This window comes from Mobula birostris, chromosome 7 (assembly GCF_030028105.1).
Source record: "Mobula birostris isolate sMobBir1 chromosome 7, sMobBir1.hap1, whole genome shotgun sequence".
In the NCBI taxonomy this organism is placed as follows: Eukaryota; Metazoa; Chordata; class Chondrichthyes; order Myliobatiformes; family Myliobatidae; genus Mobula; species Mobula birostris.
In genome coordinates this window covers 166,915,337-166,935,827 of record NC_092376.1, presented here as the reverse complement: position 1 = coordinate 166,935,827, position 20,491 = coordinate 166,915,337, and the positions used below count along the sequence as shown (strand labels likewise).

The window sequence follows — 20,491 nt, the reverse complement described above, 5'->3', positions numbered from 1 at the left end:
AGTTTATTATTGACCTCTGTGGCTACGAGGGTAAAAAATGCATATTATAAGGTGGATTCATGTTGGGGTTTCGACGTGTTAAATCAGATTTAGGAAGGGTAAGTAACGGCGGAAAGGGAAATATGGCAGGAATCTGGATATTTATTGAGAGCTGAATTCTGTTGAATAGATTCCATTGAGTTTGTCTTCTCGACTGGCAGCTTCATCAGGGTTAGGTCTGTGAGGGCACTTTGTTAGACGAGAAATAGTTGACTCCTTGATTCCGCTCGGGGAGAGGCAGGTTCTCCGCTGCGAGAGACCACGAAACAACGAAGTTGGTGTCAAATTCGTTCCTGTTTGAGACGGCATTTCTTTCGCTGGCTGCGAAGTGCAAAAGCTTCCTCGTTTATTTTTAAACAAAATTTCCACAATGAGGCCGGGGTTAGTTTTCCTGCTGGTTTGTCTGAGCGTTTTTTTGCTGGAATTCGGTGAGTAAAATTGTAAGGGATTATAATGGAGAAACCTGAATCACGTTTGAGCCCCATAACTACCCCAAGGTACTTTAAAATCACACTCTGGTAACCAAAAGATTAAATAATTAGAGGTTAAAATCATATTCTTTTTAAACGGGGCAATAAAGGTAATTTACTGTACTCAGTGCTGTGGGGAATTTGCAGTGACCCACAGCTCTGAGAGGGACACGACCGCTGTTATTTGCAGCTTGTGGGTTGATTGAATGTCAGGCTGGTAGACGGCAGAAAGAGGCCAATCGGCCGCTCGAGTCAGTAACATCACCTTCAGAGAAATGAAGAAGCCGGAGGTCCATGAATCAGTCCCCGTGAGGGGCACGGGGGTGGAGAGAGAAAGTAACTTGGCGTTAACATATCAGGGGATTTCGACACGTTAGTATGGTCTCAAAGAAGGCACGACAGCGCCTCTACTTTCTGAAACGTTTGCCTACGTTCGGCATGTCACACAGAGGAGAGTATTTTAACCGGTTACATCATGGCCTGGCATGGAAGCACCAATGCCCAGGACGGGGAAAAAAAAAACTACAGAAAGCGATGAATACAGCCCAGTCCATCAGAAGCAAAGCTCTCCCCAACAATTAAATTCATTCAGGAGGAGCACTGGCACAAGAAAGCAGCATCCGTCATCAAAGGCCCCGCCATCCAGGGCTCTCCAGTCATCGAGCACTGAATGGAAAGATGTGTCTCTGCGAGACGGTAAACATTACGCCCATGGTACAGTACTTTCCAGTCGCGACTACAACATGCCAACACATCCTGTTAACTCCTCAAGATCGCTAAACCTGAGGGTATAGATAGCTCATACAGTACCGTGCAAGAGCCTTCGGTATCCATAAGGTGCTTAACAATTTCACACGGTAACGTGTTTGTTAACATGGAGCGGAGAACGAGTTTGTAAGTCTGGCGGGAGCAAAGGATGTTGGAAATGGTGAGGACGGAGCGTCGCGGGAGGGGTGTGGGACAGGTGGCAGAGGAGGAGTGCCAGGAGCGGGGGTTGGCAAGGGTGCCCTAAGACACCAGGCAAGATCATTTGATTCCAAACAATTGGTTTATTGATCATTACAGGATGTCTCTCTGGTGCTTCCCCCTCCCTTCCCCTTTCCCCAATCATGACTACCCTCTCTCTATCCCCTTCCCACTCTCAGTCCACAATAGAGACCCATATCAGAATCAGTTTTATCATCACTCACATATGTGATGAAGCTTGTTTTGTTTTGCAGCAGCAGTACAGTGCAATTCATACAGCACTGTGCAAAAATCTTAGGCACCCTAGCTACATATTATACATATATATATATATATATATACACACACACACACACATATATATATACACACACATATATATATATATATATATTCCTGAGAGCTTTACACTACTGTATAATTGTGAAGGTCCACATCTAGTTCTGCTGGATGTTGCAAGATCATTGGGAAGCTAATGTATTTTAGTTCCTTCTGCAAGTTTGACCATGTTAACCTACTGTATTTTTTCTGGTCTCTCCCAGTTTGTAGGATAGGGAGGTTCTCAGTGGGAGGCTGATCAGTACAAGCTCTGCAAGGAATACTGTTCCCAAACAGCACTATATTGGGTTGGATCTCTTCAATGTAGGAGGGTTTCAGGCATCTAAAGCAAGCTGCAAAAGATCTTAGGCATGGAAGACATTTGAGTTTATGGAAAACTGGAGAACTAGACAGATAGATACTTTATTGATCCCAAAGGAAATTACAGTGTCACAGTAGCATTACAAGTGCACAGATATCCAAATATACAAATATTAGAAGAGAAGCAAGAAAGAATAAAAAAAAAGTTACCTCAAACAGTCTTACAGGAGGGTGTCATCACTTCCCCAGCTATAGGCCGACTCTTTATAGAGCCTAATAGCCAAGGGTAAGAATGACTTCACCTAGCACTGTTTGGAACAGTGCAGTTGTCTTAGTCTATTACTAAAAGTGCTCCTCTGTTCAGCCAAGGTGGCATGCAGAGGGTGAGAAACATTGTCTAGAATTGCCAGGATTTTCCGTAGAGTCCTTTTTTCAACCACAGCCTCCAGCGTATCCAGTCCGACTCCTATAACAGAGCCAGCCTTGCTAGTCAGTTTATTGAGGCATCACCTGTGTTGATGCCATTGCCCCAGCACACCACCACATAGAAGATTAGGCTGGCGACAACAGACTGGTAGAACATGTGAAGAAGAGGCCTGCATACTCCAAAGGACCTCAGGAAGTAGAGGTGGCTCTGGCCCTTCTTGTACTCAACTTCTGTGTTGGTGCTCCACTCAAGTCAGTCATCCAGGTGCTTCCCTTGGTACTTGTAGATTCTCACCACATCTACGTCCTCACCATCAATAATAACAGATAGCAGTAAAGGCTTAGTCTTCCTAAAGTCCATCACCATCTTGTTTGTCTTACTGATGTTGAGCTGCAGATGATTCAGCTTGCACCATTTAACAAGGTCCTCCACCAGGGCCCTGTATTCATCCTCCTGTCCTCCCTTTATACACCCAACTATTGCTGAGTCACCAGAGAATTTCTGCACATGACATAGAATTACCATGCTCATCAATGTGGTTTACCATAAACCATAGAAACTACAGCACAGAAACAGGCCCTTTGGCCCTTCTTGGCTGTGCCGTTTATTGCAATCTCCTTGATCATCTAGGAGTTCGAGTGGAAACTTCAAGCATGGCTTGCCAAATCACATTAAGAGTTCTTGTTCCATTATTTGATTGGGTTGACAGGAAATGCTATTCTTATCATGTCAGGATGTAAGTGATTTGCTGGACCATTTTTTTTCTGTTCTTGTTCTACTGTATGTTTGACCAATTTATTTGTGAGTAGATAGCGAATGACAGCAGTCAGTACAATTACAGTGGATGTTACATGTGTACCTCAGTCTGTGCATAGATGAGACATCCTAATGATGTTAATGAACATTAATTACAGTTCTGTGTGTGGGAGGGAAGTGTTAGATTGATCTTGGAGTAAGTTAAAGGGCTGGCAGAGTATTATGGGCCAAAGGGCCTGTACTGTCTGTTTTGTTCTATATTTGAAAACAAATCATTTGTGTTACATTGAGAAATGCAACCTGTCTATAACAAGCAAAATATGATCTGTGTTGTAATTGGTAAATTTTGTTCTCCTTTGAGAGACTATTTTTAAGGTGCTTTGAATGTGTCGTTTACCTTTCTCATTTGGTTTGTATTATATTTAAGTGACTATTAACATACATCAGAGAAACGTCAGCTTGATGCTCATACTTAGAATAGATAAAGGGCATTACGAATTCGAATAGTCATGATTATATTCATGGTGGGGAAAACAAAATCTAGATGGAAAGGACATGTGAGCAAGAGGAACATATAAAATGTATTTGTGCAGTTAGTTGATTAGGAAATGATTAAAGTTATACGGACTTAATACAGTTAGGACTAGCGTTGGTAAGCATCATGGTCGATACGGACAAAGTTGGCCATAAGGCCACAGAACTGCGTCAGATCGATTGCGAGAATGTGGCAAATGCACATGCGGCCGTTTGACAGTGCGTTGAATCCATTAAGCCTCCTACGCGCAGGCTTTCCAGTGCGCATGTGTTTTGTTTAGGCGGGCCCGGTTCGCTGCTGCTTCACTGTAAATTGCCCAGCGTGTAGTGTTACTACATAAATCTTCTAAAAAGTCATTTAATCACACCATTTCGCTGTTGTTCTTGTTCTGGGCAATACGTAACAGGCACATTTCATCATTACAGATAGACTGATCGAAAGGCAGTTGTTAAAGAAACATGAACAGAATGAACATATGGAGTTAATATTACTACTTTAAGAGTGTTTGGGGAAACTTGGTATTCATCAAGTGGATTGGTTTAGCCAATAGCTATTTCTATCATGTAATTTTTACATTGATTATGGCAAGTGGGTTGATTGCAGAATAAAGTTGAGCGTCAAGAATTTAAGACATTTTCACTGGTAAGTTCAATAAAAAAAATCACGATTACAAAGCTAAATAAATTGGTTCATATTTAAGTATTGCTGAGTGTAATGAAGTTGTTTCTTTTAGTGGAATGCCAGGATGTAACAGCTGCCAAAAGTAAAAAGCGAAATGCTGACAAGAAAGGTAAACTGACCAACAAAAAGCACAAGAGCAAGCCGAAAGTGAAGAAGGTGACGGTTAAGAAACCTGCACGGTTCGGCATCATGACCCAACTACTGGAGAAAGGCAGGTTTCAGAAACCATCCGATTCTTTGGTAATTCCTGCAGGAGAAACGCTTGTGCTACGCTGCAGGGGCGACTACATTAGCTGGACCTATCCCATTTATCTAGACGAGGAAAACGATGGCAGATTCAGGTATTTATCCATTTGCTGTAATGCTTTTTGTCCTTGTGTATTTGTGCACCCATAATCATCAGTGAGTGGGGGTCTTTTGTCGAACATTAACTGGACTCACCAGTTGCACACAATCACACCTGAAAATTCCCTTTCGTTATTTAGCTACCCATAGTGTTTCCCAAAGTGAAATCAAGAGTCAACAACTAATCATACAGTCCATCACGGGAAATGTCCACCTCACCATTGTGCACATCTACATGGAGTGCTGTCACAGAAGGCAGCGTCCACCATCAACGACTCCCACCATCCAGGCCATGCTGTCTTCCCACTGTGGCCATCAGGAAGGAGGCAGGTCCCACACTACCAGGTTCAGGAACGTTTATTACCCTATCAGGCTTCTGAATGAGCTCTTCAAACTATGGATTGATGTTCAAGACTCTACTACTCATGCTCTCAATATTATTTATTTTTTTACTTAGTTACTTATTATTTGTTGTTGTTTTTGTATTTACAGTTTGCCTTCTTGCGCACATTGGTTGTTTGGCTATCTTTGTGTGTAGTTTTTCATTGATTCTATTGTATTTCTTTGTTCTACTGTTATTGTCTCCAAGAAAATGAATCTCAGGGTTGTACATGGTGATATATATGTACTTCGATAATTTATTTAAAACTTCGAACACCAAAGCACCTCAGGTAAAAAGGGGGATGGAACACAATACATTTAGTATTAGTTCCTCAATAAGTACCCACTACACTGGACAGAAATAAAATTTACTCTGGCCTTAATTTCATCATAATCTACTGCAATATACTTCAAATCTGTAACTGATGCACAAAGCAGTTAAAAGTCTAATACACAGTACATGGAAGTTGTTCATTGAAATTTCTTCTACATTATAGCTCTCCTCAGTTGAGGACACATGGGTAATTATTTAGGTACAGTTAGAGAGCATGATTTCAATTTTGAGTATAATTTTACAATGATTTTGACAAATTTTTTCTCTTCAGTCTACTTTGCATGTTTTATTGAACTTAATCAATTTGTAAAATAGAACAGTGCAGTCTAAGGAAGGCATTCCTGAAATTAAAAAGGCTGGCTCTTTAAATGCCAAACACACTAATTTTGACGGTAATTTGATCTCAGAATTACCAATGTTTTGGGTCAAGTTTCTGTGATAATATCAACTTTAGATGAATTGCACTGGGAGGAAAATTGAAACCTTGGGATTCTAGCCCTGTTCCATATTACAGTTTGGGTCACACCTCATGCACAATCAGTGCAGAGTAGCTTAGCAGTTAGTGGAAATCTCTTACAGTGTCAGTGACACGAGTTCAATTCCATCACTGTCTGTAAGGGGTATATGTTCTCCCCATGTTTTTCCAGGTGCTCCAGTTTTCTCCCACATTCCAAAGATGCATGGCTTAGAAGGTTAATTTGTAATTGGCTAGCATGGGCTTGTTGGGCAGAAGGGCCTGTTGCCAATCTCTCTCTTAAAAAAAACAAAAATTTAAAAATACAACAGAAAATGAGAGCATTACATTTATAAGATACATTTCCGAATCAGGAAATTCTAGAGCATTCCTCTGCCCTTCAGAACAATGCTTTTACATTTGTTAATCACATCCATCAGAAGGGATCTCAATTTAATATTTCATCTGAAATACAAATTAATGTTTATCAATCTTTATGATGCCTACATTCTATATTATAAAGCAACAGATAAATGGAATAGCAGCTGACTGAGCTGATTAAAAACAATCTGATATAATCATGATTTAGTTTAAAATGAATGCAGTTATGAATACATTTTGTACTCAGTAATAATCTATTTCTTTGGATTATTGTTCTGAAGTACGAATTCCCATAGAAACATTTGGAAGATTTATCTTTCTTCTTCTTGTTTATTGTAGTTTTTTTTGAAGCTGTATTAGTTTCCCTTTGAGGCTGACATGTGTTAGACAGCAGCCAACTTTAATTTTGCAGGGTACTCTTCAGAGTTTCCTCAGACTTAATTCAAAGAAGAAGATATTAATTCCTGGGGTAATGGTATCTCAGCTAATCGGAGTGAGTGACCCTAGACAATCCTTTGATTATCCAAGATGGAACAGCTGAACCTGATGCTTACATTAGGTCAGAAGGAATGGTTGTAGCTCCCTTCCCTGACCCAAAGGATTGAAGTGAATTGTACTTCGCAGCCAGCTAAGTTAGTGGGCGACATTTGCACATACAGTCTCTTACTTTTGTAAACACAATAGTTGTGCGTAGGAAATGCAGCAATCAGTTTAGTGCACAACCAAGTCCACGAACATGACAAGACATGATAGTCTGTATTTAGGGGCTAAATATTGGTCAGAACTCTCCTGATCTTCTCTGAGATTTTGCTGAGGGGGCTTTTTCAAAAGTCTAAAGTTCAAAGTACAGACTGTGCAGAAGTCTTAGGCAAATATATATATAGCTAGGATACCTAAGACCTTTGCATGGCACTGTATTTGTCAACGTGGAGCGGAGAGTGAGTTTGTAAATCTGGCAGGAACAAAGAATGCTGGGAATAGCGAGGATGGAGCGCCACGGGAGGGGTGTGGGACAGGTAGTAGAGAAGAGGTGCCGGAGGCCGGGGCGTGAGACACCAGACAAACTTATTTGTTTACAACAATTGGTTTGTTTGATCATTACAAAATGTCTCTCTGGTGCGTCCCACTCCTTCTCTGCTCCCTTCCCCTTTTTCCATCCATGTTTCCCCTCTCCCTGCCCCTTTCTCACTCTCAGTCCACAATAGAGGTCCATATCAGAATCAGGTTTTTCATCACCACATATACGATGTATTTTCTTTCGTGGCAGCAGTACATAAAATGACTGCAGTACTATGCAAAAGTCTAGACACCTGAGCTATATATACTGTATATATGTGTATATATTGTGTGGGCACATGACCAAGTGGTTAAGGCATTCGACTAGCGACCTGAAGGTCGTGAGTTCGAGCCCCAGCCGAGGCAGCGTGATGTATCCTTGAGCAAGGCACTTAACCACACAGTGCGCTGCGACGACACTGGCGCCAAGCTGTATCAGCCCTTGCCCTTCCCTTGGACAACATCGGTGTCGTGGAGAGAGGAAACTAGCAGCATGGGCAACTGCCGGTCTTCCATACAACCTTGCCCAGGCCTGCGCCCTGGAGAGTGAACACTTTCCAGGCGCAGATCCATGGTCTCACAAGACTAACGGATGCCTCATTATGTGCCTAAGACTTTTGCACAGTAGTGTACATATCACATTATGTGTACCATATACATATTCGATATTTGTTTTCTTACAGGCAGCCACAAAACAAAGAAACGCAATAGAATCCATGAAAAAACCCACACAACAAAGACCATCAAACACCCAATGTGACAAAAAAAGAACCAATTGTGCAAACACTAAAAAAGTAAACAAATAAGACAGTGGACATGAACCGCAGAGTCCCGACAGTGAGTCCACAGCCTTGGAGCCAGTTCAGGGCTGCAGCTGATCCAGGAGCTTGATGTAGTGAGCTGAACACCAATTTGTCCTTTGCCCTTGGCTTTGATGCCTTGATCTTTTTAATCTGGTTTGGTGCTGAAATTGGCTAAACTTCGCTTTGTTTTTCATTTTGGGCCCAGATTTTGCTGCTTCAATCAGGCACCAAGTCTGCTCCAGCGATGGCCGATGTAGCCGTACCTGCATTCTCGAAAATCCAGTTCACGAAATCCATCAGAGTACCACAAAAACACCAGGTCATCCAGCCAGTTCAGAAGCACAAAAGCCAAAGGGAAATTATGGACTGTGGATTGAAACCATCGTAGTCCAGAAAAAGTATATTTAGTAGAATAGTTTTGTTCGCTGCCCGCAAAGTGGTGCAGTGTCTCGCCAATGTTACTAGAGATGGCAGTCAGAAGCCTCAGTTTAATGTCTTATCAAAAAAACAGCAAAAAGGAGAGATTACAATGGGCATCTTGTGTGTCTCTGTACGGTTCAATCAATTTGACTTTAGAGTTAGAGTAATACAGCACAGAAACAGGCCCTTTGGCCCTACTTGCCCAAGCTGTCCACAGCATCCTCCCTGCTAGTCCCAGTTACCTACATTCAACTTGTAACCCTCCAAGCCATTCCCCTCCATTTATCTAATCAGATGCCTCTTAAATGTTGCCATTGTGCCTGCCTCAACCACTTCCTCTGGCAGCTCATTCCAGCTACTCACTATTCTTTGTTAAGAATTTCCCACTCGAGTCTCTTTTAAATCTCTCCCCCCTTATCTAGTATCCGTGCCCTCTAGTTTTGAACTTCATAACCCTCCAAACCCTTCCTTTCTATGTACTTAGCCAAGTGCTTCTAAAAATGTCAGAATGTTACATTTTGGTCCAGATTCATCATATATCGGCGAGTTGTTTTGTTATGTCTCCCCTCTCGCTGTGAAACGGGGACACCTTTTTTCTCCTTATTAGGGAGAGAGAGAGAGTCTGTGTTATGTCGAATTACCAGGTGAATGAATAGTCTTTGGGGTACTGCAAGTTTGTGTCTTTATTGATGCTTTCTGCGTGCTTGAGTCCTCGGTGGAGAATGCAGATGCTTTTTTGCTGGTGGGGGAGGGGGGGGTCAATGCTTTGCTGCTGCTTATGCGGGGGACGGGGGAGCCTGGGGAGGGCTTTGGGGTTCTAACATTTAACTGTCATTCATTCTTTGGGGCACTCCTCTGTTTTTCATGGATGTTTGTGAAGAAAAAGAATTTCAGGATGTATATACATTTCTCTGACATTAAATGTACCTATTGAGATTCTAAATTTGACTGCTTATTTAATTAACCTTAGAAAGGGGTTATATAAACTTCCATATATATAACATATAATAAATAAGACCATAAGAATAGGAGCAATCGAGTCTGTTCCGTTTACTTCATCATGCCTGATTTATTATCCCTCTCAATCCCATTCTCCTGTCTTCTCCCCATAATATTTCATGCTCTGACTAATCAAGAACCTATCAACCTCCACCTTAAATATACTTAATAACTTGGCCTTCACATCTGTCTGTGGCAATGAATTCCACAGTTTCACCACTCTCTGGCTAAAGAAATTCCCCCTCATCTCTGTACTAAATGGACATCCCTTTTCTCTGAGGCTGTGCCCTCTGGTCCTGAACTCCCCGCCATATATACTACAGTAACATCATTTATGGGTGCAAAGCAAAAGTTCACAAATAAAATTTCACAATATTGTATCTGCAAATAAAAGGAAGGTTTGGACAAATTTATGAATGGAACAATGCTTGCTTTTTGAATTTTAAATGTTGGTTTTTACATTGCAGCATTAGCCATCGGGAAAGATTTAGCCAGCTGACAGTAGCGAACAGCACAGGAGCCGATACGGGTGAATACAGCTGCTGGGCGTTGGACTGTGACTCTGAGACCTGCAGAAAGGATGACTCCAAAACGGGCAGCACCTACATCTTCTTCTCTGGTGGGGACCACACTTAGATGTGACTCTTAGAGCAGACACAAAAACAGAGCTCAGTGGGTTAGGCAGCATATATGGAGGGCAATAACAGCTGATGTTTTGGGCCGAGACCCTTCATCAGGACTGGAAAGGAAGGTGTGGGGGTGAGGAAAGGGTACAAGCTGGCAGGTGATAGATGAGACCAGGTAAGGAGGCAGGTGGAAGGGACAGGGAGATTGAAGTAAGACCATAGACACTGCCTGACCTTTGAGTTCCTCCAGCCTTTTGTGTGTGTGTTGCTCAAGATTTCCAGCATCTGCAGAATCTCTTGTGCTACAGAAATAGGTCTAATCACTAGAATGTGATTTTGAAGATTCATATAGCAGAAAGGTTTATACCTAACTGAAGTTAATTTCAGGCTGGCAAATTAACATAATTACATGCTCTAACTGCAGAAGATGCTGCGATCTATGCAATTTGTTCCTTGATAAATGTATGGAAACTGTTTAATTGTCAGATTTCCATTCTGATCTCAAAGTAATAATCCTAAAATGTATATTTTCTTCCTCCTTTATACAAGATACCTCCTACTAGTCTGAAGTCTTGTTTGATTTTGCCAAAACTGTCATATACTGGAAGTGCTTTGTAGTCATACAAGTACTGGTGTGCTCATCTTAAAGTGCTGCGTTAATTTTTTAACCTGACAGTTCCCTGCTGTCATCACCATTTGGATGCCAGATGTTAATGTTCAGCAAATTTAGTTGACTCCACATATTTAAAAAAGAACTGACAACACCAAATTCAGCATCTGATATTTAGAAATTCAGGTGGTACGTATCTGTCTCATTGGTTTTAATTTCCTGTTCCCTTTAAATTCACTGGGATCCTGTTCTTTTCTTACATTGATCTCATTAGGGCTCTATATCTACATTCCCTTTAAACTCACTAGGGCCATGTTTCTGCACTGTTCAACTTCACTGTGCTCCCATTGAACTCAACAGGGATATGTTTTCTAATATATCAAAATAAACCTCATTCATAATAAAATAATGTTTACAAGAATAAACTGTGCAATACCCTTTCATTCTTATATCTACAGTTATTGCATTATGTATTTTTATTGCATTCCTTAAACCCAATAGCACAATTGCCATTCATCTAGCCCCCTGGGTTACTACAATAATTGAGGAGCTTTCTCACTGAGCCCAGTGACAGTAGTTTGTACAGTGGTTATCAGTCCTTCCCCCCTGAGCCCTGAGGTGGCTGCACCAGGCTTAAATGTGTCCCTCAGCACATACTCCTGCAGCCTGGAATTTGCCAGTTAGCAGCATTCCTCTGTGTCTATGGGCTTGTTGATGTACTGGCAAACCAAAGGGCATCTTTCGCCAAGTTGATGATCTGCTAGCAACACTTGTGTCCATGCTCCCTTTAAACTCACTGAGGCTTTGTTTGCTGTGCTCCCTTCGGACTCTCCTGTTCCATACACTCCCTTTAAACCCACTGGGTCTCTGTTCCCACAGTCCACATTAAATTCACTGGGGCCCTGTTTCCTGCACTCCATGGGATTAGAAAAATTATACTGTTGTCGAACATCTAAAAAGGAAATAAAATTAAAATGCATTGCTATATTCAAAGAAGAATATTACTTTAATAATAAATTTACTTTGAACTTTGAAATAGCCAATAGTCTGGAACCATCAAAGTCCCATGGATTATCAGAGTTTTACCATAGTAAAAACTATAAAAACAGGCAGTAGTACCTACGCCCTGTTCCCCAGTACAACTTATTTCTCCTGCTTGTCTCCTCCTCAAAGAGTGCCAGTTACATAACTAACCTGAGAATTTCGCAGGTATGCTGAGCTGGCTTTGGCTCAACCTCATTAAGCCGTACATTTGCCCCTCTCGGGATGCCCACAGTCACATGTAGCTGCCAGTGTGCCATGCCTGTACCATGAGTCTGAGAAGATGTGTGGCAACTGGGCAGTGATGTTGGAAACTGAGTTCTTGTCCACAAACCAAAGTGTGTCCATGTGTCAGAGATTCTGCAGATGCTGGACACCTTGATTCCATTCTGGATTTTATTCTGGCTTCTGACCCCTTCCTTTCCAAAGCTGATGAAAGGTCCCTGTCTGAAACATCGACTGTTTTCTTTCCCTCCATAGGTGCTACCTGACTTGCTAAGTTGCTCCACGATTCTGTGTGACTTACTTTCACTGAGTATTTTAGTGGCTTGCAAACCCCTCCTGATGATTGAGATATCTCAGCAGCATCCGAGCTGGAATTGGATAAAATGAAATAAAAGCAGCATATTGTCCATAGACTGCCTGAATGAGAACCAAATCCCCAAACAGGTCTAAACACTGCGAATTTGCATGGCTTGCAATGACTCAGATTGCTAATGTTTCATTTTGCAGATCCACGTGAATTGTTTGTACCAGCGAATGATTACTATGAAGCTATTCAGCTTCGCACTGACAGGCCCACACGGTTGCCGTGCCAAGTGACAAACCCTCTTGCCAAAGTGTCTCTACACCGAGAGTTCCCCCCGGAGGAGATTCCAGTGGATGGGAAATTAATCACGTTTGATGTCAAGAAAGGTTTTATTATCCATAAGGCTCTCCCATTGTTTGGTGGCACACTGTACTGTGTGGCAAGCTATCAGGGTCTAATGCAAAGTTCTACAAAGTACCTGCTGATATTTATCAATTGTAAGTATCCTATAAAGTGACATAGCATAGCAGCAGACTTTTCTGTTCACCATGTCTGTGCAGACTATTGTGCCTCGCTATACTAATTCCAGCTGCCTGAATTAATTCCTTATGCCACCTGTACATCCCTATAGAGTCATGAAGTCATACAGCACAGAAACAGAAAAATGTGATAAGTACAGACAAGACTTGGTATCCCCAAAAAAATGGAGTCATACAGCTCAGAACAGGCCCTTTGTCTTAACTGGTCCATGCCAGCCAAGATTTTTATTTCTATTAAGTACAATTGTGAACAATAGCCAGATCAGAAATGCTGATCAAGTCAACTAGTTCCCAAAGAGAACTCTGATAGACCAATCAGATGGTTCACTGCTGCTCAGCGACAGAACACAAAAAAATCATATGTACAATTAAGAAACATTAAAAAATAGTAGAGATACTGGAGCCATGATGAAGTCTGCTGGAGAGAGACATTTATACACATGCTGTCCTCCATAATTCAAAGGGATTGAAGGATAAGGTTGCAGGATGACAAAACGTGACAGGAGCACTTGGAACTAAAAGCTAATCCCTACCGGGAGAAATCAGCACCTGTTCTTTCCGCACTGTTCTCCAGCAGTTTAAGGACTAAGTCCAGCCGGAACATAACTCACATCTAAACCAGTCCTATTTGCTAAAGAAGATCTATAGACATCTCATTTACGAGCACTTAGTCTGTAGTTTACAATGCTTTGGTGATTCAAGTGCTTGCCCAGATGCTTATATTTTTGAATATAATGTTAAACATAAAATCAATTACTGAATGTCCCTTTGCAAAAGAAACTATATATGTGTATATATATATATATATATATATATAATAATTTTACCATTATATTATAACCATATAACAATTACAGCACAGAAACAGGCCATCTTGGCCCTTCTAGTCCGTGCCGAACGCTTACTCTCACCTATTCCCACCGACCTGCACTTAGCCCATAACCCTCCATTCCTTTCCTGTCTGTATAGCTATCCAATTTTACTTTAAATGACAATATCGAACCTGCCTCTACCACTTCTGCTGGAAGCTCGTTCCACACAGCTACCGCTCTCTGAGTAAGGAAGTTTGGCACTCCCCAAATACTCCCAATTCCAGTCTTTTGTAACAGCTAATATAAAAATAGTCCCTTCAGTATAATTTCAGGTTACTGCAGATGGGTACTGGAGTTTTTTGAACTGGCTTTTTGCTAGGTAGGTACGGTATCACCAGAGAGTGTCTGCTGCTGTTGGCTTTGGTGATCATTGATCATTGTCTTCACAGCTTGATCAAGCACAGAACCCTGGCAGTTGAGCTTGAAACCAAGATGCTTCAGCCAATGCTGGCCAACCTTTCTGCTATCTGGAGAAATTATCCCTTCTGTGCCGTTCAATACAATGATAGCCACAAGATCCGTAGATGTCACCTGAACACCCCAAGGCTTTTGGAGGGGAAAATTGGGGAAATCAAAGAGCAAAAAACCCTGGGAGGTAAAGAGAAACACAAAGGGGAGGAGAGGAGGAAGAAGAGAAAGAGGAAAAAAACAGACAGAAATAAAGCTTCTGCTTTCTCCCATTACATCAGTAAAATAGGAGCATCACTAATATTTTGTAGACATCTTTCTCCATAAACAAAGAATATTCAAAGTACATTTATTATAAAAGTTTGTACAAATTATACAACCTTGAGATTTGTCTGTTTACAGGCAGGCACAAAGCAAGAACTGGAAAGAACTAAAAAAAAGGCCAGTAAGTCTTTTTAAGGTTCGGAGACACAAGAGATTACAGAGGTTGCAATGTGGACCAATAAACACTGCTGAATGAACGCAGCAGGTCAAACAGCATCTGTGGGGTTGCGGGGGCGGTGGTGGTGAATGGGTCAGAACCCTGCTGAAACATTGACAATTGCTCCTTCCCTCCCCACTTCCCCAAAGATGCTGTTCAACCTGCTGAACTCCTCTGACAATTTTTTGTTGCTTTTAAATGTTTAGATGGTGCCAGGGTGAGTTGAATCCAACAGTTCCACTTGTATATTCATAGTACTGAAAAAGCACAAAATATGACAGAACAGATATGAATACTTAATTAATCAGCTAATAAATTATTTGCACCTGAACACTGAGTGCAAAAAATTATACTCCAAAAAAAACAAGAACAATTTGCTTTCACATAGTAAACTGTTCCAAGTATTTTACAGAGTACTATCAAAGTAAATTTGACTTTGCCATGTAGCAATTGTTGGGGGAGATGACTAAAACCTCAAAGAGATGGGCTTTGAGGAGAGTTAATTCAAAGAATTGGGCTTTGAGGAGAATTTATCAAAAGAGAGGAAGACCATGACAATGACACTTAACTGAGAATTCCAGAGCAGTTGACACAGAACTGCCATGAATGAAGCAGTTAAAGTTGGTGTTAGAAATCCAGAATTAACTGTATGTGTGTTGGAGGAGGAATTTGTAAGGGTGCACAAGTCATTTCACCTCACTGCAAATCTTGGGTCTCCTGAGCTAGAAGACGTACACTCCCCAGAGGCTGAAACACTTTGGCAAGTAGTTTCTAGATCCACCAACAAATGCATTCTTAACACTCAGTCTAGTTAACAAGGCTCTTAGCAGATGACAGACCCTGTGAATGATTTTTAAAATTTATTACTTTCATTGATTTCAATATTTTTAAGATTTTTAAATGCTTTTAGATACAATAGAGATGCTCAAGAGGCTTTTAGATAGCCACATGATATTAGTCATGTGCAGGCAGTAGAGATTTAGTTTAATTTGGCCGTCATTCCCAACACAGGCATTATTTGTGGAAGGGCTTGTTTTTGTGCTGTACTTCTCTGCGCTTCATGTTCTGTTCTATGTTCAATTGCAAAGTTTTACCTAGTGATTATGAAATGTTATTTAAGTTATAGAGAAAAAAAACAAAAGATAATGCTGATATAGGAACTATAGACTATCTTTGAGGGCAAACAACATATTTATTTTCTCAGACCCGTCTGCACGTCCATCACCTATAATCAAAGCCTCGTCTAGCTCTGTACCTGCAGGTGCCAACTTCAACTTAACATGTACAGTTGTTGGAGAAACTAACATAGAGGTGGACTTCACTTGGAAGTTCCCTGGCCAGCAGGTAAGTTTCAGCCCTCCAAGGACTTCAAAGTCTGACCCAGGAATTCTCTTGCTGTCTTGAGTTGCGCATAATGTTCAGCCTTGGACCTCATCTAATTAGGATGTCTCATGATATCACTGCCTTGCTGACATTGATCAGCAGATAAAAACTTAAAGGGAAGGCTATGTAATGGGTGGTCACCAAGAAATTTTCACCAACTTAGAAATAACACCTGAAGCTTCAAAAGCAGCGAGGAAGCTGTGGGAGAAGCAGGGTGATGGTGAGTGTCATAGAGTAATATTGCTATCTGACCCACCACTGACTAATGGGAACACATTCAAAGGGTGAAGTAGTGTAGAGATTGAGGCACTGGGAATGGGAATCAGAAAAAATGATTAAGATGGGAATTGCATCTACTCCTAGGTAGATGAAGGTCAAACAATCTGAACAACGATGCCATATTGTAAAAGTATATAGAGCTCACAGTTCGGACAAGCATTATGCCATTTAGAAACATAGAAAACCTACAGCACAATACAGGTCCTTCGGCCCACAAAGCTGTGCCGAACATGTCCTTACCTGAGAAATTACCTAGCGTTACCCATAGCCCTCTATTTTTCTGAGCTCCATATACCTGTCCAGGAGTCTCTTAAAAGACCCTATCGTATCCACCTCCACTAGCGTCACCAGCAGCCCATTCCACGCACTCTGAGTAAAAAACTTACCCCTGGTATCTCCTCTGTACCTACCTCCAAGCACCTTAAAACTGTGCCCTGTCCTGCTAGCCGTTTCAGACCTGGGAAAAAGCCTCTGACTATCCACACGATCAATGCCTCTCATCATCTTGTACACCTCTATCAGGTCACCGCTCATCCTCCGTCGCTCCAAGGAGAAAAGGCCGAGTTCACTCAATCTACTCTCATAAGGCATGCTCCAGTCCAGGGCCTCACACCTATACAAGACTTCAGGACATATAACTGGTTACCGGGAAAACCACTTTTATATCCCGCATAAATGGGATTTGTTAAAGTGTTCACTGCTTACTGCATTCAGAGAGAAATTTGTAAAGATCCTTATTAAACAATGTGAGACTGGAAGGTACATTGAACATACAGCACAGGAGCAGGCCCTTGATCCACCATGTCTGTGCCAACCATGATGCCAATCTAAACTATTCCTATTTGCCTGCACATAGTCCACGCCCTCTGTGCCTGTTCACGTGTATGTCTAAACGTCTATTGTATCTGCTTCTATCACTTCTCATAGCAACGTGTTTTAGGCACTTGCAACCTTCTGTGTAAATTAAGCTCCCTTTGATAATGCCATAACACAGTGTCTGCTTATTTGATGGAAACTCAGTGAATTGGTTTGGAATATTTCCCTTATGGTAAAGCAAAAACTATTGTTTTCTTGTTTGCTGTCAGTCAATAATAATCCAATGTATGTTGCTGAAAATCACTGAAGATGGTTGACTTCCACAGTCCGCAAGACAGCACATGGCTAATCTGAGGAAAATTTGAAATTGTGTTTCTGAACAATGTTGAAGTTTGCTTGCTCACATTTAATAAGGATTTTTACAAATTTCTCTCTGAATGCAGTAAGCAGTGAACACTTTAACAAATCCCATTTATGCAGGATATAAAAGTGGTTTTCCCAGTAACCAGTTATATTAGAACCACCATCTGAAAATATTTTTGTTCTTATTGATGCTATTTGGTGTTCTAAAATATATATTCCCATTATTGTTATAAACTTTAAATTCCCGCTGCCTCCACAAACTGAGTGTGCAAAGAAATTCAAGTCCTTCTTACAAGGTAGCAGACTTATTTTCTTGTTATTTATATCTAGAGTGGAACAGTAACAAAACGTGAATTTGCTTAACTTTTAAGTTACTCTGTTGTTGAAAATGGAATTGATGTTTTAAAATTCTGCCTGCCATTTCATTTTATCCCTTTCTGCTGTAATCAGCTGGGGAGACCAACCTATACTGTGGAGAGCCAGCACCCAGTATTCCCTGGTGGTAAAACAGCCCGGTCATCCCAAAGCGTGCTCCTGGTGGATGAGGCCCGCCCTGTCGACGATGGGCTCTACACTTGTACAGCTCAGAATCTGCAGGGGTCGACTACAGTCTCCACTCGGGTCAAGGTACTTCCACAGGGAGGCCCAGGTCAAGCCTGAGCAGAGAGACACGAATACGACTTTCCCTCAGGTTACTGAGAACTACTTTGCAAAATGGAGAACCGACTGAAATCGTCTTTAAATCTGTGCCATGTATTTAGATGAGCGTTTGTTATTTCTGTCTTAGAAGAGAAGCTGTATTTTTTTTGTTTAAGGTTTCCTTTATACATGGATTCCGGTTAATTGGGACACATCAGACTAGAACATTTTGGCCCAATTAAGCAGCTGCCCAATTAGCTGACATTTCATGGAAATAGTTAAAGGGTATAAAAAAAGACAAATTACCCTTTAACTGAGTAACAAAGTATGTATTTAAATGAAAAACAAAACAAATTAGAACACTACCAATACGGTGCTATAAAACCGTGTATTAGTTCTAAAAGCTATTGATGAAGGAATTCATCCAGCGTACACTACCGTGACTTTTTGATTGACTGTAAATGAACAAAATCAGCACAGACACCTAGTGCAGGTAATGGACTTTTGTTACGCAATGTTTTCAACAATTACATCCTTGTAGTTCAAGATTGTTGTAGATACCTTCGAACTCTTCGTAGTTCCTATCTTGTTGAAGTGGTGAAATCATTTCATTTTCACTCCCGGCCGTTTCTGGCATTTGCAAGCTTGAATGCCTAAAACTGCAGTGAGTACAACAGTTTTGAATTGTCTTACTGCTTATTTCTCACCAACTATCAGTGACAATAATTACTGATTTTTTGAACTGATGCTATTTGAAAACTGTTTGCCCTAAGACATGCCCTAGGGATGTCTAATGGCCACACAAGCACATCTGACTGATGCTAGTTAGAAACAGTTGAGCAACAATCTCCTGCCTAGTTAAGTGGCATAGTGTCCCAAATAAACAAAGGGAATCTGGGCTATTGTCTTGATTAGTTTTTGTTCTTTAAGGGTTGTCCCAGATAAGCAGTTGCCCTACTTAACTGATGGCCCAATTAACCAGAAGCACTGTATTTTTTGATGTTGGAGCACAAAGCTGACATCTGTTGTTATACATTGGTCAATGCAATGAGCATTTATGTGACAATTATATTAAAAGTAGACTATGCCTCATCCCTTATGGAGATGAATACCTGCTTGGTAAAATAATGATGTCACTTGTGCCTGCAACTACAATTCTCAGTGAAAATTTACAATAAAGCCTGAGTGGTGACTAATATGGCAGTGGCAGCAAGCAGTTTTTGTGGCCAGTATTATAATTTCATCTAGGCACAGATTCCACTAATAAATGTCCTAATTCATGTTTGCTTACTGTCATTCATCAATACGCTAGTGTAAAGGAGAACAAAATGATTGCTACTCTGGAAGTAATAGTTGTAGAGCGATAACTCGAGTTGAGCATGATCTCCTAAGGGGTTGTCTATTGAAGACCTGAAAGCATCTTCGGGTGGCTGCGGAGGTCGATCCGCAATCCACATATTCTGAGTGGCTTCTAGACCTCAGAATTTTGCCCCCTTCGCCACTGGCTGATTGCCACAAAAATGAATCTGGGATGTTAGGGGGACTGCAGCAGCCTTCCTCCGCCTTTACTGCTGTTGTGATCTGTTATCATCTTCCACAAGCTCCACTGTTGAGATCTTGGTTGGATTGCTCTTGGTCTGGAAACTCCCCCTTGACCTTACTGCCACTGGTAACCCTACCAGGAGCTCAAGGCCAGATGGCTAAACCACATTACATCACTCTCGGGATCACAGAAACTCACAAGCCTCTGCCATAAGGTGAACTTCAGGTTTTCTGGAAGTAATAAGTATGCATGCATGCATGCTCAAATCTGTGCTCTTGTAGTTCACACACGAATTGAAGGCAGTGTTACTATGCTTGACTCTGACTCTGAATCCCCGATCCCTTTATCTGAGCACTGAATAAAATGGGCAACTGCAGAGGGGAGTGATGCACTGCAGAGGGTGCTACATTGACTGAGAATGTTATTGTGCAGATTGAGCTGAATACTAGCTCAGGTAGAACAGCAGAGGGAGACATTGAGCACCTAAAGAGAGCCAACGGAGCGGATTGGAGACACAGGAGACTGTAGATGCTGCAATCTGGGACAAGTAATAAATTGCAAGAGTAACTCAGTGGATCAGGCAGCATCTGTGGGAGCAAAGGGTCAGATTGAGGGATGAGAGCCTGCACAAGGGCAGAGAGGATTGCTAAATTCAAAAATGTGTTAAATGCAAATT

The 20,491-nt window shown here is 41.4% G+C and overlaps 1 protein-coding gene across 1 annotated transcript; it reads left to right on the top strand.

Moving 5' to 3' along the window:
• Window positions 1–227: 227 nt before the first annotated feature.
• Window positions 228–19,578, top strand: LOC140200877 (platelet-derived growth factor receptor-like protein). Its single transcript, XM_072264516.1, has 6 exons — window positions 228–467; window positions 4,566–4,854; window positions 10,154–10,305; window positions 12,696–12,989; window positions 15,997–16,136; window positions 18,084–19,578. Exons 1-6 carry the CDS (start codon window positions 410–412, stop codon window positions 18,291–18,293), a joined length of 1,143 nt encoding a protein of 380 aa, XP_072120617.1. The 5' UTR covers window positions 228–409; the 3' UTR covers window positions 18,294–19,578.
• The last annotated feature ends 913 nt before the right edge of the window (window positions 19,579–20,491 follow it).

What these genes read in the sequence shown, in the direction of transcription:
- LOC140200877 (XM_072264516.1), top strand. Translation starts at nt 410, where the DNA reads ATGAGGCCGGGGTTAGTTTTCCTGCTGGTTTGTCTGAGCGTTTTTTTG. An exon ending in GAAAACGATGGCAGATTCAG is followed by an intron (nt 4,855 to 10,153) that starts GTATTTATCCAT and finishes TTTACATTGCAG; the next exon opens with CATTAGCCATCGGGAAAGAT. An exon ending in CACCTACATCTTCTTCTCTG is followed by an intron (nt 10,306 to 12,695) that starts GTGGGGACCACA and finishes TTCATTTTGCAG; the next exon opens with ATCCACGTGAATTGTTTGTA.